At 34.3% G+C, this 24290-nt stretch overlaps 2 protein-coding genes across 2 annotated transcripts; both read right to left on the reverse strand.

Annotated features, from left to right (window-relative positions):
- Positions 1-662: 662 nt before the first annotated feature.
- LOC133801348 (tubulin beta chain) lies at positions 663-3488 on the reverse strand. Its single transcript, XM_062239531.1, has 3 exons — positions 3028-3488; positions 1673-1942; positions 663-1456 (listed from the first exon to the last, which is right to left on the reverse strand). Exons 1-3 carry the CDS (start codon positions 3419-3421, stop codon positions 777-779), a joined length of 1344 nt encoding a protein of 447 aa, XP_062095515.1. The 5' UTR covers positions 3422-3488; the 3' UTR covers positions 663-776.
- A 3211-nt stretch (positions 3489-6699) lies between these two features.
- Positions 6700-15507, reverse strand: LOC133799526 (uncharacterized). Its single transcript, XM_062237535.1, has 6 exons — positions 15323-15507; positions 15098-15214; positions 14743-14836; positions 9325-9442; positions 7222-7291; positions 6700-6747 (listed from the first exon to the last, which is right to left on the reverse strand). Exons 1-6 carry the CDS (start codon positions 15485-15487, stop codon positions 6700-6702), a joined length of 612 nt encoding a protein of 203 aa, XP_062093519.1. The 5' UTR covers positions 15488-15507.
- Positions 15508-24290: the final 8783 nt, after the last annotated feature.

Raw genomic sequence — 24290 nt, forward strand, 5'->3', positions numbered from 1 at the left:
AAAACTCTCAGTTTGCCATAGCATTTATACTACATTGTCGTCAATTTTCTCAATAGGGGGAATTAATAATTATCCTAGCTTACCAATTATCTTTGTTACTATTTGATACTTATTTTCATATATACTGCATTTGATTATTTTTACGCACTAATTCAGTTTCAAATTAGCTTAGTTCAATCACAAATTATTTTAATTCCTTTTAAGTTTCTGAGACAAAATTGTTAAGTTTTAGTTCACAATTCACCACTAAAGCAATCCATGAAAAGATGATACTTGATTTGTCACTTTTGTTCATTGTACCACAACAGTGAGAAAGTGTTTGAGATACAAAAGAGCTTACTTATAGTTTTGGTGAAAATTTCTCCGCTTGACCTTGTACCTTTTGATTGTTGATAGTGAATTAAGAAGACTGTCTTCAATTCTAGGACGACGTAGATAATCAATTCTAAACACCAAATCATTTAAATCTTCACTTGTTCTCTCTTTAGTTGTTTCTTTGTTAGTTTTCATATGTAGACAGACTAGACAATTACACCCTCTACAATTTATTTATATCATATATCCAAACTGAAAACTAAAGACAACATTACAAAAAAAAGAAAAAGTAGGAAAGAAAAACCCCACTGGCTCACAATGCATTCAAATTGATACATGATCAAATCTAAAACAGAATGTGGGACAAGTGGCATAACTTAGTGAAACTTAAAGTAAGAGCCAACAACCATAAAAATATTAAAAACAAACTGAAGTGAAGAGAGCTACAGTACAGATATCCATCATTCAATAACCTCTTCTTCTTCTTCCTCGTAGTTCTCATATTCCTCCTCATCAATAGTTGCATCCTGGTACTGCTGGTACTCAGCCACCAGATCGTTCATGTTGCTCTCAGCCTCAGTGAACTCCATCTCATCCATTCCTTCACCGGTGTACCAATGCAAGAACGCCTTGCGCCTGAACATAGCCGTGAACTGCTCACTCACTCTCCTAAACATCTCCTGAATCGAAGTTGAGTTTCCAACGAAAGTGGAAGACATCTTCAAACCCTTTGGTGGAATATCACAAACGCTAGACTTGACATTGTTTGGTATCCATTCAACGAAGTATGAGGAGTTCTTGTTCTGGACATTAATCATCTGCTCATCCACCTCTTTCGTGCTCATCTTGCCACGAAACATGGCCGAGGCGGTGAGGTACCGACCATGGCGAGGGTCAGCAGCGCACATCATGTTCTTGGCATCCCACATTTGCTGAGTCAACTCTGGCACAGAGAGGGCACTGTATTGCTGGGATCCTCTGGCTGTTAGTGGGGCGAATCCAACCATAAAGAAGTGCAGCCGAGGGAACGGAATGAGGTTAACCGCAAGCTTTCGAAGGTCCGAGTTAAGCTGTCCAGGGAACCGTAGACAACATGTGACGCCACTCATGGTGGCAGAGATGAGATGGTTGAGATCACCAACTACATTGACAAAGAAGAAGAAATATATTTGCCCATTATTCAAGAAAGGAAATGATTAAACGAAAATATCTTACTTAGATTCTTTTTGCTACCTCGATTTGATAACAACCAATATAATGTAAAAGGAAATACATATCTATCCACCAACCGGATACAAAAAAATTATTAAAGAATTCTTGAGCTTTTCTACAAATAGAATGAAGTTGGGATACTTACAAGTAGGAGTGGCAAGTTTTAGGGTTCGGAAGCAAATGTCATAGAGAGCTTCATTGTCTAAAACCATACACTCATCGGCGTTTTCAACTAGCTGATGCACTGAAAGCGTGGCGTTGTATGGTTCGACAACTGTGTCAGAAACTTTGGGAGAAGGGAAAACAGAGAATGTCATCATCATCCGATCTGGGTACTCTTCTCTGATCTTTGAGATAAGAAGAGTTCCCATTCCAGAGCCCGTACCACCTCCCAACGAATGACATACTTGGAATCCTATAATTCAATATTAAACCATATTGACAGTTAGACAATAATTAAGTTGATGGCTCCATTGCTAAAAATATTGCATGTTATAAATATATATATATATATATATATTAAAAAAAAAGACTGAAAGCCATGTATAAATTCTGAATCTAGAAAAATTCAATAAATTCGCAGGAACATGAAGAGAGAGCAACCAAAAACTTTTTTTTTAGAATCTAATCCAAAAATTGATTGTTTTTTTTTTGTTGCCAATAGTACATAAATCATATTAAAATATTATTAATTTTTTAAAAGCAGAATGGACAACGTTGCCTTCTAGTGGCTACATCTTTGGCCACAACATATAAAAGTCTCACTTGGTAATGCCATGTTGGAATTTTATCTGACATATACTGTTGTAGATGCTTTAAGAGGTCGTTTGATAAAATTTTTGTTTTTGAATTTTTTAAACGCAAAAAAAAAATATTATTTTATTTTTGTTTCTTTATTTTTAAAAAGTAAAAATATGTTTGGTAACTATTTTTGTTTTTTATTTTTAAAAATAATAAACGTATTTGGTAACTTTTATTTTTATATTTTGTTTAGATGCTGATTTGAAGAAGAGAAAAAAAAAATTGAAACGGTTTAAAAAATATTTGAAAGTGAAAAAATTCTATTTTTAAAATTTAATAAATTTTAATTAAAAATTTTAAAAATAATAAATAAAAATAAATTTATAAACACATTTTATGTTTAATGGTTAAATTTTTAATTAATTAAATAAAAAACAACTTTTTTAAGTGTTACTTTTTTAATTGCAATTCTTTAATTCTTCAATGGACTAAATTTTCAAACCAACGTCGTCATTATTCATCTAAAATTCTCTTCAAACAAATATATAATAATACAAAATACAAATAATAAAAAAGTAAAAAGCAAAGAACCCAACTTTCATAATAAAAAATAAAATAAAACACTTCAAGTGAAAGCAATTTCCAACAAAATAATTATTTCCACCCAGAATTATAATAACCAAATAAAAATGAAAATTTGATCCAAACAAACACTAAAGAAATTGAAAAAAAAAAAAAAGAAGCTTTTAATTCCAATACCTTGTAAGCAGTCGCAATTCTCAGCCTCCTTGCGAACAACATCTAGAACGGAATCAATGAGCTCGGCACCCTCCGTGTAGTGGCCTTTGGCCCAGTTGTTTCCAGCTCCGGACTGACCGAACACGAAGTTGTCAGGCCTGAAAATCTGACCAAAGGGACCCGATCTAATGGAATCCATGGTTCCGGGCTCCAAATCCATGAGGACGCCACGTGGGACGTACCTCCCGCCACTCGCCTCATTGTAATAGATATTGATGCGGTCCAGCTGAAGGTCCGAGTCGCCGTTGTACCTTCCGGTGTGATCGATTCCGTGCTCATTGCAGATAACTTCCCAGAACTTGGCTCCTATTTGGTTCCCGCATTGTCCACCTTGGATATGAAGAATTTCTCTCATTTTTTTTCAATTACTTTATTCTCTTTCTGTGTTTTCTGTTTGTTTCGCGGGAAAACACGAGAAAGATAGTGGGGTTATGATGCGTTGAGATCTGTTTAAATGGAGGGATTGGAGAAAATGAGGGTAGAATGGAGGGGTTTTGCTTTATATAGAAGGCATAGGTGTGTACTATTAATTTAGATTCTATTTTTGGGTATATTTGGAATTTTACAACTGTACAGATTGATGATTGGTTGTTACTTGCTACGTGCATGGGCATTTGTTGTCTTAGACCTTTTTAGGTCCAGAAAAAATATTATCTCCAAGGTCCATGAGTTGTACTTGAAAGAATATTTCAGCAATATTTAAAATTAAGAATTTTTATTTACTCTTCAAATACTTTTTTGATCTATTTTATTAGGATTTATCCTTGAGTAAAATGTTTAAAATATGTTATTTTAAATCTTTATTAAGTACATCCAAATTACCTAATTAAAAGAAGTTGTTCAAATAGTCAGATATATGGTTTGCTCGATCTCATAATATTTACGGTTTGTGTCCTTCTACAATACATACATGGTAGTTGATATAGTTTTCTATTCCCAGAATATTGTACGGTTAAACAGGAAGCCTAGTTTCAAGTAAACCACAATTCTATTAAAATTTTAATTTTAGTTTCACTTTAAATTAAATATTTCTATTCTTTTGAATTATATACATCATTAAAACATCACGACAATCAAATTTTCATATATTGGAGTAACTCTAATTGATTGTCAAATTAGTCATGTATATTTGTACAAAAAAGTTGCTCTAATGGTATATATATGCCAAAAGTTGTATCAAAAGCTAAGCCAAATTTGACACATTCTAAAAGTTGTATTGGATTTGGCACACAATATATCATGATACATACTTTGAATCACCATAAATGATATATTTTTTTATGTAATTTTTATTATTTAGTATTATCTTTATCTATCAGTATTAAATGCTAGAGTTTTACATTATTATTTTTTTATTATCTTCAACTATCAGCAATAAAATACAAAAAAAAAATTATTACCTTTTGTATATCTACAATTAATATCAACTAAGCATTAATGAAATATTAATTTTTGCATTAGTTTTTACAATTGGAGATTGAAACATAGTGTTAAAAATTATGTCAAATATATCAAATATTGATTTTTTGTGCCAAAGCAAAATATATATATTTACATTTCCCATTAAAAATGGACCTAGAATAAAAATAACATAATACGATTTATTTATATTTTTGTCGGGCATAATAAAATATATTTGATTGTGCTTTTAATTAATTTTCCTAAATACATTTCTGATATTTTTTTAAACAATTATGTTTTCTTATTTAATTATTTATTTTATTAAAAAATTCAAAATTCATTATTAAAAATAAGTTAATTTTTAATTTTTACTGCTTTAAAAAATTAATAAAACTCATGGACACTCTCAATTAAAAAAGATTAATCGTAATTTTATTTTTAATTTTTAACTCAAAATAAGAACGAATATAAATAACTACATTTAAAAAAAAATCATAAGAATCAAATCATTAATAAAATCACAATATTCAATATTCTTGTTTGCTAAAATCAATATATATGGAAATATTGCCATAATATAAATTTATTAAAACAGATGATAATTAATTAATCAGATGAGATGATAAGAATTTTTTTTCACTACTACAAAAAAAGATTTTTAGGACTAGCATTGCGAGTCCTAAAAAAGTTTTTAGGACTCGCGGGGCGCGAGTCCTTTATTTGAGAGCCTTAAAAACTAAGGTTTTTTAGGACTCGCAATGCTAGTCCTAAAAAATCTGCTGCGAGTCCTAAAAAATCTGGTTGAGTGCCTTCAATTAAGTTTTTAGGACTCGCATTGCGAGTCCTAAAAAATCTGTTTGAGTGCTTTAAGTAATTTTTTAGGACTCGCTTTGCATGTCCTTAAAAGTAATTTTTTTTTAAAAAAAAAATGCAGCTACAATTTTCATTTTGATTTATCAAAATATACCCCTTTGAGTGTACAAAATGTATTATATATGTTAGATTTCTAAAATTTCAAAAGAAAATACAACAAAATAATTTTTTATTAATTACTCAAAAATATCATTTCAGTATTTAGTCTACTCGGCTTACAAAATCATATTACATGACAGTTTATACTACAATCAAATTATATCATCACCAAATATTAAACAAGAAATGTATACAATGTTAGTGAAATATATCTTTTATTCTAAAACTTCAACTGTTAATGTTGTCTAGTATTACGCCAAAGAAATGCATCTCAATATAGACGTGCACATTATAAAAAAGTTATTTAATTATAAATATATTATAATTGAAACTTATAAATAAGTAGGCACACACATCATCATCATCATTTGCTTTTAACAATCAAATCAAAGTGAAAATGCATAATTAAGCTACGCAAATTGCATTCAAATCAATTAGTTTTGACTAAATTAAACATCTAATTAAGCATCTTTTAAGAGACCCTTTTAATCATAATCCACCTCTTAATCTCTAATTTTATTAAAACTTTAATGCTGACTTATTATTTATTATGATGTTATGGTTCAAGTGGGAAGAAGCTTAAGTGATAAAACATTAGTACTATTTAATTACTTGATTAATTAAGAAAGAAACATCACTAATTTGAATCCTATCTTGGATGTATAGTAATTGGAACTTATGATGGAAAAAGATATTAAAACTATTATATTGCACATCAAATTCTTTGTTTATTTGCAATAACTGATGTTGGTTTTTTTTTATCTTTTTATCTTTTAGCTAGGGACATTTTATGAAACAATTTTTCGCATTGTAAATACGATCAATTTTAACATATAACTTAATCAAAATCCTCCCCACAATTACACCTATTTCACGAAATGGAACCTATAATTACTAATAAGAAGAAACAAACTCAATCCACCAAAAACAATTCAGAATCTAAACCCAGAAACACCAAATACAAGCACAATTGAAAGAGATTGAAAAATATCATCAAGAGTTAGAGACAACTCAAGCCTTTAATGAAACCCCTTCTACGCAACTAAAACCATCAAATATTTAAAAAAAAAATACTCACTTCAGCTGCCTATGAAGTAATCCCAAGCGTTGATTCTAGATAATAAATTTCTTCATGCTATATAAATATATATTCCTAAAAACCAAATATCATATATCCTAAATCTATTTCAAATCATATAAACCCTAGAAATTAGGTTAAAAAGGTAAGAAAATAGGCCACAATCACCAACGTAAGCTTAGTTAAAGGTTCACAATAAGTGGAAGAACAAACACCGTTGAAGGATCTTTCTAAGATTAATTTTCAGAATGTTATATTATATGTCCACACAAAACTAAGTACAAAAAAATCTATAGAAAATCGGACAACATATCTCCTAATTTACTAGCCTAACCATATGTCACAATCAACACCATGTCAAACAAATCAAACAATACACAGGTTTTCATCCATATATCACCGCAGCACGCAAAATTCTCAGAACCTACTTCACTAAGACATGCAAGTTTTCAACCTTCCGTTATCACCGCAGCACACAGAATTCTCAGAACCTACTTCACTACGGATGAATATCTAAGATATTCAAACTCCACTAAGTACAAAAATATTTTACATATAGCCATAAATAAGAAGTCTTAACTCAACTAGGAAACTATTTTTTTATAATTCAAACTCAGATAAGCTCTAATAAAAATCTTTAAAATATATGAAAATAAAACTGCAATCAATTTCTAATTACATGAAACATGTTTGGTATTAATTACCTGTTCTACACCTTGAACTGAGGACCTTTCATTTCTGGAAGCATCACCATGTTCAGCTTCAGCAGCTAAACTGTCATGGACGTCCACAGCATCCTATTAACAGTGGCAAACGTGAGAAGTAAAGGCAGTGAGAATATTTACAAAAGCAATTCATAGTGCTTATAATAACAGACCAATTTCAAGCAAAAAAATATTCTAAATGTTATTGCTGCAGTGCAGGAATAAAATCCACAATAGCTTAACTATAAGTTTGCTACATCTGTGCAACTCTAATTTATTTTTTCTTTCCAAGGGATAATAATGTCTTTGGCGGCTTTCACTCAGCCGGATATAGTAGAAATGGTTGAAACTGCTGCTCTTCTTTGTCAAATATTGTACTTGGAGCATATAAACTCCAAGTTTGTGCTGAGAATGGTTAATATGCATCTTGATCATGTATTTTTTTTCCTGGTATTATTGACTACATCTACGTGTTTCTGAAGATAAAGATGACAATCTCTATTCATTTCAACAGATGATTCTTGCCATGGGTATTCATCAGCTTAACTTCAGAAGGTCTATTCTAGTTTTCTTTTCCTCTGCTTTTTCTCTAGCATTTTATTAATATTATATTTTGCCACATATTTTCAGTGATTGGTTAGCCTTTTGGATTTCATATGTCACTACAACAAAATAGGCATTTAATGGCTATATGGGGGAGACATTGTAGACATTTGATGTCTCCCCCTAGGGGAGACGTTGTTGCAGGGGCCATCTAAAGTGGCCCTATGACGTCTCCCATGGGGTGACTTTGTAGACATCCAACGTCTCCCAGGGGGAGACGTTGGATGTCTACAAAGTCTCCCCATGGGAGACGTCATAGGTTTTTGTATTTTTTTAAAAAAAAATTAAATAATTATTTTCAGTATATTAATTAATAGAATTAAATATATTAATTTTTTTTTGAAATAGAATTAAATATATTAATTAAAAAATCTAAATTATATACAAATTTTAATTTTGAATTTTCATTAATAAAACTGAAATGTGTATATCTAATATGTTTTTGCTAGCTAAATATACAAAATTGTAATATTTGTTGTTAAACATACAAAATTAACAAATATTACACTAGCTAGCTAAACATATAGTAAGAAAGAGAAAAAGTAAAAGTAAATGACAAAAACCTAATATGTTGGACGATGACTTTGAATTATCGGTAGCATATGGTTCGCCCAGTGTTGTCGCATTTCATTAATCTGTGCTTGTGTTTATGGCGTAGTGTTTAGCTACAAAAAATACAAAGTAAAATATATTAGTTAATCAATTATTTGATTATATATACTTTAATAATAAATAAATTGTTAACTTTGTATAAATTTATATACATACCTCTTTCTTCAAATAACGTCCAGGTCGTGAATGTTCAATGTAATCCTTGAACATTCTCATCACATAATATCCACATGCCACATTGTCTGGTTGGTGCGGACACTAATAATTTAAATAAAATATAAAGCAATTAATATAAAAAATATCAGTAAAATTCAAGTATAATTAAAGTCGTAGTTACTTACTTTCGGTTGCACAATTTCTATATTATTTGGAATCTCGGGAGGTTTTGGTAGACTGGTCAGAAAAAGGTTGAAAGCATTGACTATTACTGCCACAATTTCTTCACGGTTTTCCAATTCTGAGTTCACCGGATCACAACAACAAACGTAATATGCATATGGGGCCAATATAATCAACATCCAATGATCACTACACAAGAAAAATAATACTTGGTATAAGTCTCCAACGCAAATGTTATAAGGACTAAGTATCTGGCAGTAACAAATTTTTGAACTTACCCATGGTTCCAGGGGACAATCATAAGTTGCTCACTTGATCTTAATTGACGACAGCGCTTGAACAGACCTTGAACACGCTCTTCAAATGAACTTCCTTTAGTGGCTACAACATTAGGATTGACAAATAAAAACTTATTTTGGCGCCCTTGTTCTACCAAAAAATTGTATAACAACCTATTAAAAAAAGAGTAGTAGTCAAAAATATAATTTAGGAAATTTGTTATTAAAATAAATCAAATAAGAAAGGTTAAGTAAAAAAATTGTGAGATACCTCATGTAGCAAACGACAACTCCTTGTCCAATCTTTTCCATTCGAATAAATTGAAGTATGTCCTCTTTGCATATGTAAAGACTTGAAATATCCTGACCGAATACATCCTCATCTATGCCTGGATTGACACAGTCATCGTCATTCCAACGAGATATAATATTGTATATCTGTTCCAAAGAACTGGTGTCTTGTGTCAGAGGATCACTCAAACGTTGTATTCTTTCTCGGGGTCGTTGTGTTGAATGAGCAATTAGTGAGGGTGTAAGCAGCAGGAGGCAAGTATGTTCGTCTCTTATCTATTTTCGGAGTTAATCCTTCACGTATACCTATTGCAGCCAAGTCTTGTCTAGCCTTAATTCCGTCCTTATTTTTCCCAGGAATATTCAACAAAGTTCCAATCAAACTATCACATACATTTTTCTCTACGTGCATAACATCTAAATTATGGCGTACAAGTAAGAATTGCCAATATTCAAGCTCGAAAAAAATAGATTTCTTTTTATAACAACTTTTGGGCTCTTCCACAACCTTAGCCTTCCCACGACCCTTCCGCTTTGTAGGTGTACGAACTTTAGGCTTACCTAACTTAAACATGATTTTAGACATCTTCTCAAGTACTTCACTCCCATTTAAAGGTTGAGGAGCCTCCTCAAACTCTTGTTTGCCGTTGAATGCCTTTTTCCAAGTTCGATATTTATGCGTACTAATCAAGAACTTTCTATGACCCATATAACATACTTTTCGGGAGTGTTTTAAGTATTCAGAACATGTTTTTTCTTCACAAACGGGACAAGCCTTATATCCTTTCACACTAAACCCGGATAAATTTCCATAAGCATGAAAGTCATTGATAGTCCACAACAATACAGCTCTAAGATTAAATTCTTCTTGCCTATACGCATCATAAACCTTAACCCCTTCATCCCACAAAGTTTTCAAATCATCGATAAGAGGCGACAAATATACGTCGATGTCATTGCCAGGTTGTTTAGGTCCCGATATCAACAATGTCAACAAGGTAAATTTTCTCTTCATGCACAACCATGGGGGTAGATTGTAAATGACAAGCATAACAGGCCAACAACTATACTTACTACTAAGAGAAGTGTGTGGATTAATCCCGTCAGTCGAAAGACCTAGACGAATATTACGAGATTAATTTCCAAAACAAGGCCACTTCAAATCAACCCTCTTCCAAGCTAGGGAGTCAGCTGGATGCCTTAATTTACCATAATTTATTCTCTCATTAGCATGCCACGATAAATTTTTAGCAAGTTCAGCATTTCTAAACAACCGGATGAAACGAGGAATAGGAGGAAGGTACCACAAGACCTTGGCGGGTACTCCTTCCTTGACATCCTCACCATTTCTTTTCTTTTGCCATCGTGACTCACCACAAGTAGGACACATTTTTGCATCTGCAAAGTCATTCTGATATAACATGCAATCATTAGGACATGCATGAATTTTTTCATATTGCATGCCCAATGAGCATAATGTTTTCTTTGCTTCATAAAATGAAGTTGGCATTTCATTACACTCCGGCAACAAATCATTCAAAAAATAAAGTAGATCAGTCATCCCTTTATCACTCCAACCGTGTTTAGCTTTCAAATTGTACAACCTAAGGAGTGCAGATAACTTTGTAAATTTTTTACAACCGGGGTAAATCGGTTTCTCAGCATCACTAAGTAGTGTCTCAAACTTATCTGGGTCTACTCCGGATCCATAATGTGCGTCATCAATCATATCATCTAATGCATCGCAATTCTCCTCTACTATATTCCTCCTTACTTCATTGGGTCTACTTGGTGGAGTTGGCGTGACATGCATTCTCTCCCCACGCATATACCAAACCGTGTAACTTTTGTCGATCCTATTGAAAAATAAGTGTTGTTTGATCTTACTAAGATCCATTTTCCTTACATTTCCACACTTAATACATGGGCAACGAGTAAATTTTAGGTCTTTCACATTCTCCGAACAAAATCTTAAGAATAAATCGACCTTGTTTTTATATTCCACGGATAACCTATTCGCTGACATCCATTTTCTATCCATATCTTCTCCTATGTTTATGAAATAAACAATAAAAACTACATAAGCATATGGGCGAGTGTATGAAAAATTGGGCAGGATTTCTTCTATATTAGTAACCTAGCCATCAGTCAATCTTATCAAATCCAATCAAATAATCACAACACAATTCAAATATAATATTAGAATACATAATTCTAGACAAAATCGGACAACATTTCCCCTATAATATTGATCTAACCATCTGTTAACAACAAGTCAAACAATTCAAACAGCACGCAATAAGTTTCTTCCTTATAGCTCCATAGCACACAAACAAATTTTCCAGAACCTACTTCACTAAAACACACAGTTCTCAACCTTCTGTTATCACCGCAACACACAATTTTAATCTCAGAACCTACTTCACTATGGATGAATATTTAAGATATTCAAACTCCTCTAACAAAAATTTAATAATACTAAAACGAGAGATAAGATAATGTACATACCTCTTGCAATTAATAGTCCTAGCTAGAAAATTTACTTCACTTTGCAATGCACTTTGCTATTAAAATTCACAACCAACAAAATTGAATTAATTAATAAATAAGAAATTACTAAATAAATAAATAAAACATAATATATAATCAACCTACTTCAATGTTAATAAAATAATTAAAATATAAATACAAATATATAATTTTTGAATAATATAATAATATAAATAAAAAAAATCATAAACATATATACTTGAATTACTTATTTCTATACATGCAATTTAGTATGTAAATTAAAATTAAATTACTTTCCTTATTTTAGACACATATATATACTTAATCAACCTAAAAAATTAATTAAAAAAAATCTACAATTTTCGAATTAAATAGTAAAAAAAAATAAAAAATAGTAAATAACATGGTATAACAATTAAATCACAATTGTGTATATCTCAAATCTTCATTAAAATCATTTTTCAAAATTTAAAAAAATATTTATAATAAACCCACAAATCATAAAAAAAAAATGCACAAAAATAATTATTTCTATCATTCTAACTATAATGCATTGTTTTAATAATGAAATCATATCTCAAATCTTCTTCAAATCAAGTAAATATTACCCAAAACCGCAACCCATAATACCCTAAAATCTCAATATTAACCCATTATAATTAAAGAAAATAAATAAAAATTTATTATCATAACTATTATACATTAATTAAAATGAACAAACATACCTAAAATTAGTTTTTAGAGGATAAAATCGGCCAAAATCGGTATCAATTTCACCCAAAATCACACACAATACCCAAAATCGCAACCCACAAAATACCCTAAAATCCCAATATTAACCTATTATATTTAGAGAAAATAAATAATAGTACATTATCCTAACTATTAAACATGAATTAAACTTAAAAACTTACCTCAAATCAATTTTCGGAGGAGGAAAACGGAAGAAAAATCGCCCAAAATCGCCAAAGAAATGCCCAGAAATCGCCTCTGGTTTCGTCTGGTTGGTGAATGGCTCGGGGAAGGAGATATATAGGGGAGGCTTCCAACGTCTTCCCTGGGAAGACGTGTACACATCCAACGTCTCCCCTGGGAAGACGTGTACACTTCCAACATCTCCCCTGGGAATACGTCCGATGTGTACACGTCTTCCCAGGGGAGACGTTGGATGTGTACACGTCTTCCCAGGGGAGACGTTGGATGTGTACACGTCTACCCAAGGGAGACGTTAGAGGGCTCCCATTGTCAGATTTAATTATTTTTTTTCCACTTTTTAATTTATAACAAATAACGTCTCCCACCACTTTTAATGACTTACCTTGGTAGTCATCAACAAGAACTTTTAATGACTTACACCATTAGACTTTAAATATCCCTGAATACTTTTAATGACTTACACCATTGGTGTAAGTCATTAAAAGTGAAAATTGTTGTAGTGTGTGATGGTCATTTAGATTGCAATGACCTGCTAACATCTATAACAATAGGTTAATCTTATAGTTTCTAGTTCCTGCAATCAGAATTTGTAGGTCCATTTCAATAGTGTTTTTCATTTTTCATCTGCATACACTACTTAATGTCATAAAGTTGTTTTGGTAAAACATTACAGGGAAGAATTGCTGCTTTAACAACTCGCGTGTGGATTTCTATCTTGACTATGAACCACACTCATCATCAACAAAGAACATATGCCATCTCTTCCAAAGTATGTACTATAGCACTTAGCTCTTTATGAAATTCTCTTAGGCAATTGAGAGATCCAGTGGTAAATCACTCATAAGTAATACTAAATATTTCCCTCTCTTTGGAAATTGAAGGTTGACTCTTCTTGGTTCTACTATCATTTGTTTTGTTTTTTTTCTTCTTTAACTTTGTTTTTCTCATTTTATTTGGTTTGGTAGTGATCTGAAAGGGTACTTTTTCCAAGTATGACTATGGAGTACTATCATATGTCATTTCTGTCCTAATGGAATTTATAGGACAGCTGAAGGTTACAAAACTCTTGTTCTGAATCATGAAAAAGTATCTTGGTATAGGGAAGTTTGGAATAGAACCATCATACCTAAGCATGGATTTATCTTATGGCTTGCGGTTCTAGATAGGCTACAAACGAAAGATAGGCTATTTAGATTCAACACAACCACTGATTATCTTTGTCTTATCTGTGGTAGTAACAGAGAAACAAGAGAACATGTTTTCTTTGACTGTCATTTGAGTTATTCTTGCTTGAGGAAAATCAAAAGCTGGCTGGAATGGAAGACAGCAGCTTCTACTACGCATAAGCTGCTGAGATGGATTGCTAAAGCTAAGTTATCTCAGTTCAGGAAACAAGTCCTTATGGTGGCGTTGGCAGCTATGATATACCAGATTTGGTAGTGTAGAAATGAGGCACTATGGAATCAAAAAGTTTATACAACAAATATAATTGTTCAAAGGATTCAATTTAATGTAAAGTGCAGAATTAGAAGTATAATGCCTAACAATGTTCAGTTGATAGAAAGAATGGTTTGAGAAATTGTAATAGTTTTCAGTCAGGTTTTTCTTACCTTGGCTGTTGAGTTCTAAATTGAAAGTTAGTAATACACAGATCTTATTTACCAAATTTTTTTTTAAAAAAATCTAATAATTCTATATTACATCCTACATGCATGCCACATTTAATAAAACATGATAATCAAAGAAAAAAAAGGTTCATTACGATTGAATACCCATTACTAATTCAATAAGATTTTTTTTTATCCCTGATAGTTTCTTCTAAAATCACAATCCTCTCCAAAGAAATAACTCAAAATATAAGAAAATTAAACTAGGGAAATAGAACATGGAAGGAAAAACTGGTTCTTGCATCTATACAAGTTATTAAAGCATTAAATTTAAAGCTACTTACCGCATATACCATCATTCACTCTAGTAGAATAACACTCTAGGAGCATGCCCTGCATTTTAACAATAGAATCTTCCATTTGGACAAGCAGATGTTCCTACATCCCACCAAACAAATATGCATAGCATTTATCAAAATCAGTAATTCACAGACACCCAATAGAAAAGTATAACATTTCACCAAACAATGCAATGAAAAGAAAGGGAAAAGAAAAACCAAATGAATGATATACAAAATGCAGTAAAGTTAGCAAGTATAATAACAAAAAAAACCCATCCCCATAAGAAATCAGATGCATCTTTCACCTAATATAGATAAATAATCAAATTCAGTAAAATATAGGAGAGGAAGATGATACCAGGCTCGTCGGTGCCATCGGGGCAGTCGTAGAAGTTGTCGTTGAGCTGGGTTTTGGTGAATTTCTTGGATCCGTCTTTACATTTGATGGAATCAGAAGACTTGTAGTATTTTTCATCTGAGTAATGAAGCCAACACCGTCAATAATCAATCATTCTTCTCATCACATATACAAACAAATATAAATTGAAATGTAAGAAAAGAGAAAGATGATTCTTCTCATCACGTCATTTTTCATCTGAGGAAGATGATTCTTCTCATCACGTCGATCCCCATCCCCACCATTGAGCCCGCATCTGAGACGAGGAAGACCACGAGCCCAGACCCACACCTCTTCCCCGTCACCGTCGTAGCCTTGCCGTAAAGAGAACAAAGTGAGAAAGAGAACCATTTAAGATAAAACATTACAAACCCATATGCCAAAATAACATTAGAAAACATGTATGACTACCTAACTAATCACAGATTGTCAAACAAGAGGCTCGGGGTAGTTGGAATCTCACCGAAAAATGCAAGAGGCGGTCAGCTTCGGACCGTTGGTTGACAGCCCTGGGCAGCGCGTATGGTGGAGAGCTCACGGGGGTCGACGTTTCGAGGGCCGACGGTTTGATTGGGCTGGCGTGTGTACGGCTCCGGCGATGGGACGATGGCCGTTCGGGCCTGGCAGAGGCAACACAGTGAGAGAGAGAATGAGGCTTCGGGGAAGATGGAGGAAAAGAGGGAGAGAGAAATGATGTTTCTGATTTTTTTTTTATTTTTAAATTTTCTTATTTATTTAGTTGAAAAAAAACTAATATCTAATATATAAATTCTTTTTTACTTAACACAATATATTTTTTATTTAAATTAAAAAAATCTTGTGTGACTGAAATAGATTTCCAAAATGTGTATCTTGACCCATTATATATTTTCGAAACAAATGAGTGTTTTTATGCTCTTATACTTAGCAATTTTAAGGACTTACTTTGAGAGTCCTTAATACTTTTTTAGGACTCGCAAAACGAGTCTTTAAAAGTCATCATGTTTTTAGGACTCACAAAGTGAGTCCTTAAAGAGTATTAAGGACTCCCAAAGCAAGTCCTTAAAATTATTAAGTAAAACACTTATTTTTTAGCCCAAATTTTTTTAGGACTCGCATATTTTTTTAGGACACTCATTGCGAGTCCTAAATTGTGCTTTTTCAGGACTCCCAATGAGTGTCCTAAAAGCTCCATAAATTATTTTAAGGACTTGCATTTATGTGCGAGTCCTAAAAAAGTGTCCCGTAAAGGGTATTTTGTAGTAGTGTTTGGAAAAAGACCTATCCAACAAAATATGAATAATCTATTTCTAAAATAGGATAACATTGTGATTCACTAAATGTCTAATTAGATATCTTGATTTCTTACTCAACATTCTAGAGTTGGTGGTTTGGTTAGGTGGATTTTATCTTGTTGCTGATTTTGTAGGTATCAAGCTGTGGCTTTCAATAATGTGTTATTTTATTAAGAAGTTTACATAAATATGGGAAAAAATAGATGAGTTTTTATATTTATGGGCAAAAAAGAAATGCTACAAAATATGGTAAATTTTTCAAAAAAGAAAATTAAAACATGAGAATCTCATAAAATATATATATAAAAAAATTACCATATTTTTATACAAAACTCTCACACTTTCTCATCCTCTCACTTCTCTCTCACGTTTATCTCTCTTCCTTTTATCATTTCTCAATCTCTCATTTCTCACTTGGTTCTTTCTTCTTAGCCCTCCTCCGGAGACACCACCTCCGCTGGAGAAGCAGCCCCCCCATCTCCGACGATGGTGCAGCTCCACCGCCCTTTGGTTCTTCTTCTTCTTCTTTTTCTTTTTCTTCTTCTTCTTCTTTTTCTTCGTCTTCTTCTTCTTCTTCTTCTTCTTCTTCTTCTTCTTCTGCAGCTTTTAATGTTATTATTTTGATTGTTCTTGTTGCTCTTCTTCTTTTTCACATTTTGATTTTGCATTTTAAATATGATTTTGCACTTTAGATATGATTTTTTTCTTCCAGCCCTGACTGTAACCGATTACTATCACGGTTTGTTTAGGTTTTTTTGTTCAAATCTGATTTTTTTTCAAACCTGTTTAAGTAATCATGTACTATGGCGACTAATTCTTTTTATTCATATTTGATTTTTTTTCAGACTTAATTGTAACTAGTTACAATAACGATCAATTTAGATTATTTTTTTTAATCTGATTTTCTTTCCAGGTCTAGATAAGTAACCAGTTACCATCGTAACTGTTTTTTTTTCATATCAGATTTTTTTTTTCAAACCTAGCTGTAACGAATTACAATCATGACCATTTTAGATTTTTTGTTTGGATCCTATTAGTTTTCAGGTCTTGCTAGGTAACCGATACCATCGCAACTAGTTTTTTTTTCATATATTTTTTTCAAACCTAATTGTAACTAGTTACCTTCACGATCAATTTAGTTTATTTTTTTCATATAAGTTTTTTCTCCAAATCTCACTTAGTAACCAATTACAACTCAACTGGTATTTTGATAATAGTACATTACTAAAAAATCAAAATTATTTTTATAGTTGTAACCAGTTACTACAACACCACTTAAAAAATAAAACTGATTTTTATAGATATAACCAGTTACTACACATCACTACAAAAATTGACAGTGGCAAAAGATCACTACCACAAAAAAAATCAAAATTGTTCTGATAGTGGTAACCGGTTAGAGTGAAGAAAATGTTCATCGAAGAAGATAAAAAATAGAAGAAAAGAAGAAAACAAAACGTTTTTCAATGTCTGAACAAAAAAATAAATTAAAAATAATAACTACAATTATCGAAATACCCTCGCAAATTTCAAATTAGCCAAAATAATCTTATATAATTAAATATGGTAATACTAATAAATTATTACACAAATATGGGAAAACAAATCCCATAAAAAAGTAAGAAAACACAAAATACCATATAAAATGCACACAAGAAAATGTCATATTTATCAAAGTTTAGAAAATTTTCTCATATTTCATGTAAATTCCTCTATTTTATTTTTGTTGTTTGGGCATACATGCCTTGTAGTCAAATTATGGGCTCATCTCATCAAGCTCTAGTATAGTAACTCTAAATATAAGTGAGTTAGGACATACTATGTAGGGCTCCAATTAAAAGTGTAATTTACACTTTATATTTTTTTCCACTCTATTTCTATTTAAATGAGAAAATTTATAATTAGGTTTTTTATGGGAATTAGTTTTTTAGTTGAAAGTTCCTAATTTCACATCTTTGGTTAATATATATATATTTAAAGTCTCAACTATCTTTAGTTAATTGTAAAGGTGGATAATGTTACACCCAGATTTCGAAAATGAGAATCTTGATCTCGAAATTCAGGCTCGTAAGGCGTAAGCTCAAAATAAGCACAGTCATCATGTGATCCACAAGTCAAAGACAGTTTCGCTGTAATTGACCGATTCTTGAGCTCGAGCATTATGTAGCCTTGAAGGTGCTCCGAGCTAACGAGTTAGGCTCGCAACTCACGGTAGCAAGGGTTCAACACTTGTATAAAGTTCTTGATTCATTTCCTGCCCTCAGACAAGATGATTCGAGCTCGAGAGCTATAAGCTCAAAGGGGATGGCTTCATCAATGGTTACTTGTTGGGAGCACAGGCGAACCAAGACGACAATCTCGTAATAGGCAAATGGTCTCGAACGCACATGGATCTGATGTCTAAGCTCGTCGGCTGTGTGTGAATGTATTTATTGTTATAAAATTCCCTATTTTAAGGAATTTGATGTAATCTTTTATTAAATCCCACATTTTAAGGGATATTACCGCATACATAGTAGCCAATGCATTTAATGGCATTATGTTATTTGATTTATAGAATATCTTCCCGAAATATGTGGGAAGTAATTCAGAAAACCTCTCTTTAAATAGAGTGGGATAATTCATTTGTAGAGGACCGAAATATTGAGATTTGGAGAGAAAACTCTGGACAATTGCTTTCTGAAAGCTTCAAGGGAATTCCAAAAGAGTTAATAATATAGACTCGTGGACTAGGCAGATTTTAATTGCTGAACCACGTAAAAGATCTTGTCTACATTTTTCATTTCCTCTGGTATATTTTTGTTTAATTTCTCTTATTTTCTAAGTTGACGAAAAACGGCGTCAACAGTTTGGTGCTTTCATTGAGAGCTATTAAACAAGACGTGTGCCTATTTAGTTAGAGAGCCTCTCGGATCATCAATGGCCACTACAAGTAACCCCAATATACCTGAGGAGGAAATTCGTCATGATGAAGATTACCCACGACGGCCTGGAAAGCAACCTATGGTGGATCCCGATCCCGAAGAAAGGAGTGACTCATCCAACTCTCGAGGACCGCCTGCCCCCAGGCCCGACGAGGATATGTATTACAATCCTGAAAGGTATGTTCCAATTGTGGAACTTGAAAATCTCCAACTACGCAAACAGTTGGCAGAAGAAACAAAATGCAATGAAGAATTAGCTAGACTAGCTGCCGGCACCCAGGCCCCTCCTCGAAGGCCTACGGGACATCCTCGTAAGAATACGGCCGCCAGAAGGACAGAGTAGGCGCCGCCTCCAGTGTTCCAGCCTGTTTGGAAAAGACCCTGGAGGAGTAACCAAGCCGAGGGTACTGCCAACCCGTCTGTAGAAGCACAAACAGGAACAGGGAATAACCGAGCCCCCTCAGTGGCTCGGACCCCAAATCCTGGAGCTGCGCAGAATGTCCCAGAGCCTGACCGGGAAAATTCGGGACCATCTAGGCCCAACAATTGGAGACAGCCACCGTCTCCCATAAGACACCCACCATCACCAATAAGGCATCCCTCGCCAGTTCAGGAAGTTCCGCGACCTGCCCATCAAGATAGAAATCGACGGGCTAGGCACGAATAAGGAGAAGCAGCTCGAGATCGTAGGGCTCCTCAACCTACGAGAAGCCAAATGTCACGATCATAAACTGCTGGGACAAGGAGGCCAGTAGGAGACCTATCTCATAATAACCAAGCAAAAAACTATGTAAGTGAAAGGTCAGATTACACTAGGTCCATGAGCATTTACAACACGGAACTAAGAAATGCCGGGAATCGAGGAGATCACCCTGATCTACGGGAACACTTAAACCATAATCGGGGACGTGACAATCCCCCAAACCTAGATCTGCGAGATCATCTAAATGGGTGCAAAGAACTGATTTACAATTATGCACCGAGATAGGGAGCTGAAGTTGTTATCAACGATAACCAGCCCCCTCAGGTCCAGGCTAGGCCTCCCATAGATCTAGTCCAAGAAAGGATTGAACAGTTGGAGAGAGCATTCAGGCTCTTATAGAATGAGCGTAGCAGGGAGAAGGATGAAGAGTTCGATGAGGAGCTCGAACCATTTTCCCCACATATCTCCAACGCCCCCTTTCCTCAAGGGTTTAGAATTCCTCATGTCCCGCCATTTGACAAAAATTCATATCCATATAGCCATCTGAGCACGTTCAACACTATTATGTGAGCAAGCAATGTGGGCTATGAGCTCAGATGTATGTTGTTCCCAGCCACACTCATAGGACCAGCAAAAAACTGGTTTGAAAAGTTCAAAAGGCATTTGATCGCATCCTGAGATCAATTGTCAAGAGATTTCAAAAAACAATTTAAAGCTTTGGTTGGCATTAGGCCCGAGGCCTTAACCTTGACCAATGTCCGGCAACAACCAAATGAGTCACTAAAAGGTTACCTCATAAGGTTTAACTTAGAAGTGGCTCGAGCTTGAGATGTCGACGATAATGGTCACTTAATGGCAGTTCAAGCTGGTGTAATGCCAAGAAGTCCTCTCTGGGAAGACTTACAAAGGAAACCTGTAGGTTCGTTAACCGAGTTCAATCGACGAGCCCAGAGGTTTGTCAATGTAGAAGAAGCGAGGTCAGCGTTGAACATGACCTCCCAGCCCATAACTACAATGACAAACGCGAACTCTGCTTCGACCTCGGCAGACCCGTCAACTTCGAAACCCCCTGGGTACAACCCTTCCAAAAGGAAGAAAAACGAAGGGAATAATCCCGAGGCAGATGGGGGAAAGAAGAAGAAAGGGGAAAGATATTTATCCGTATACAAAGTGTATACCGAGCTCAATGAGTCTTGGGAGAACATCTACCTGCATAATGAAAACTAGGTCCCATTCAGACGACCTGACCCAATGAGGAATCAAAAAGCAAAGAAAGATTCTAGAAAGTACTGTAGATTTCATCGGGATATCGAACATACAACCGATGAGTGTCGACAGTTAAAAGATGAGATCGAAGGATTGATCTCGAGGGGTTATTTCGGACAATATGTAAGAAACTGAAATCCCAACTAGGCTTCCACCAGCCAAAGGGCAGCATCTGCACCACCTGCCCAGAACAATAACTCCTGATCTTGGGAGGATGAGCGACCCCTCCGATTGATGGAGAAGACGTCATAACCATCTCAGGGGGACCCCATATAGCAGGATCGGGCAGGAATGCCCAAAAGAGATATGTAAATGAGCTCAAGATAGGTGACGATTCTCCCTACGAACCCGAACCAAGAGCTCCAAAACAACAGAGGGTTGAAACTCAACCTATAACCTTCACTGAAGAAGACGCATCTCATGTCCAATTTACCCATAACGCCCCCTGGTCATAACCCTCCAGCCCATGAACAAGAGCGTACACCGAGTCCTAATTGATAACGGAAGCTTGGTTAATATCCTCTATAAAACCACTCTAGAAAAGATGGGACTTGTGCTTTGCGACCTAAAGGCCTATGAAACCACGTTGTACGGTTTTTCAGGAGAAGGGATTGCATGCATGGGATTCATTGAACTCCATGTGACCTTGGGAGACTATCCAGTATTTGTAACCAAGATGATGGAGTTCATCGTGGTGGATCTTCCATCTGCCTACAATGTACTGCTCGGAAGACCTGCCCTAGTTGGGCTGGGGGAAGTATCTTTTGTTAGGCACTTGGCCATCAAGTTCTCGACTTCTAGTGGCGTCGAGACTATGAAAGGGGACCAACTTGCAGGGAGGGACTGTTATAGCATCTCCGTTAGAGGAGAGAAACAAACAAGTGCACAGGTACTTGTGATAATGCATAATAAGGATGAGATGATCTTCGAGATAGATGAAGAGATTGACCCAAGAATAGAGGAAAGGATTGACCTCGAACCTCTAGAAGAGCTCGAGGAGGTCAAGCCCGAAGAAGTCGATCTCACGAAGATGGTGAAGGTGGGTAAGAATCTTTCTGAAAAAGTGAAATAGCAATTAATTTGCTTCTTAATAGAGAACCAGGATGTATTCGTTGTTAGAGAATATATATTGCTCAATGGAAATATGGAAAAACCAATATACAACTCTATGCAAAAAATACAATAGACAAGGTAATTGATTAAATAAATATTACAACTCAATTACTCAAAATACAAGTAACTAGAAAGATGTAGAGAAGAGAGAAAAAAGAGAATTATTTGAACTAAAACTCTAAAACGAGAGAAACCAATAAATATGTAAATAGAAATAGAAGAAGAGGATTACAAACTCAAAACTATAATAATACAAGTAAATAAGAAGAACAAGAGGAACAAAAGAATGAAAACACAAACAAACTCTCACACAACCAAAGTGTAGAGTAGTGGGGATCACCAACTTGAACAAGGTTCAAGACCTTTGTCCAAAAGCTTATTTCCCCCTATTCTCTAAGCATTAAGGGATCTCTCTAGGAAATAACTCTCTGGAATAATCAAGCCTCAAGGTGTATTTTTCAGCCAAGTGCTTTGTGGATGAAAAATGGTGTATCTTACAAGTGAGCATTAGGCTCCTATTTATATAGTTTGAGATACCCTTTGGATTTAAAATTCCACCAACCTCCATAGCTGTTACCAATGTTTAATTGGATTAATATGGAATTAAAATTGAGATTTGGGAGTTATTTGGGTTTTTGGAACCGTTCAACACATTTGGAAAAAACTAAAAAATTGGCCTGAAATGCACCTGTTGGCGCAGCTTGGGACATCAGTGGCCGCGGCCACTGCTTTCTGCCCCCCAAGCCGCGGCCACCATCATTCAGTGGCCGCGCCCACAGCCCATTTACAGCACTTGAAAATGTGTTGTTTTTCCAAACGGTTCCAAACCCTCCCAAATGATTTTGTAACTCCCAAAATACATTATTGGGGTTTAAATCATATCTCCAACAGCCATATTTCATAATGGCTTTATGAAATCCAATCTCAAATGTGTAACATATAATATACACTTTATTGGGTAATATTTGGAACTTACAAATTTGTAACTGATTTTGTAACTACAAAATATGTCACATTTGGGCACACACATGTGTCCAATTTTGTGACTCTCAATAATATGTTACAAGGTGTGACAAATCACATTTTGTCACATTATTTAATCTAATATTATATTATATGAAATAATATAACATTCGCATGGTCGCATTCAGACATGGTGGGAATAAGTCCAAATGCCATAAGTCATGCACTTAACATCAACAAGAGCTTCCCCCCGAAGCAGCAAAAATGAAGACTCCTGGACGACGATAAAACAAAAGGCCCTAAAGGAAGAAATCGACAGGTTAAAGGCAAATCAATTCGTATGAGATGCCTTCTATCCTGATTGGATTGCCAATCCAGTGTTGGTTCTGAAACACAATGGAACATTGAGAACCTGCATCGACTACTCTGACCTTAACAAGGCATGCCCCAAGGATTGTTTTCCCTTACCTCGAATCAATCAGCTCGTAGATACCACAGCAGGTCACAGCCTCATGTCGTTCATGGACGATATTCTGGATATAACCAGATCATCATGCATGCACTGGACAAAGATCATACGAGCTTTGTAATTGATAAAGGACTATACTGCTACAATGTCATGCCTTTCGGGCTTAAAAATGCTGGAGCAACATACCAAAGACTTGTGAACAGAATTTTCTCCGAGTAGATAGGTAATAACATGGAAGTTTATGTTGACGACATGCTAGTCAAGTCTAAACATAATGATAACCATGTGGATGACCTCGAAGAATGCTTTGCCATATTACAAAAATATAACATGAGACTCAACCCACAAAAATGTTCTTTCAGAGTATCTTCGGGAAAGTTTCTAGGTTTTATGGTAAACATTCGAGGGATAGAGGTTAATCTTGACAAGATCAACGCATTGA

The sequence above is a fragment of the Humulus lupulus genome, chromosome 9 (assembly GCF_963169125.1).
Source record: "Humulus lupulus chromosome 9, drHumLupu1.1, whole genome shotgun sequence".
NCBI classification, from domain to species: domain Eukaryota; kingdom Viridiplantae; phylum Streptophyta; class Magnoliopsida; order Rosales; family Cannabaceae; genus Humulus; species Humulus lupulus.

Bases quoted from the DNA above. Each gene is read 5' to 3' on its own strand.
- LOC133801348 (XM_062239531.1), bottom strand. From the start codon at position 3,421: ATGAGAGAAATTCTTCATATCCAAGGTGGACAATGCGGGAACCAAATA. The intron at 1,943-3,027 runs GTATTGGAATTA...ATTGAATTATAG, and splicing joins GAATTGCGACTGCTTACAAG to GATTCCAAGTATGTCATTCG. The intron at 1,457-1,672 runs GTAAGTATCCCA...TTGTCAATGTAG, and splicing joins AAAACTTGCCACTCCTACTT to TTGGTGATCTCAACCATCTC.
- LOC133799526 (XM_062237535.1), bottom strand. From the start codon at position 15,487: ATGGTTCTCTTTCTCACTTTGTTCTCTTTACGGCAAGGCTACGACGGT. The intron at 15,215-15,322 runs GTGATGAGAAGA...TTCATTACTCAG, and splicing joins TTCCTCAGATGAAAAATGAC to ATGAAAAATACTACAAGTCT. The intron at 7,292-9,324 runs GTATCTCACAAT...CGTCCATGACAG, and splicing joins GTTGTCGTTTGCTACATGAG to TTTAGCTGCTGAAGCTGAAC.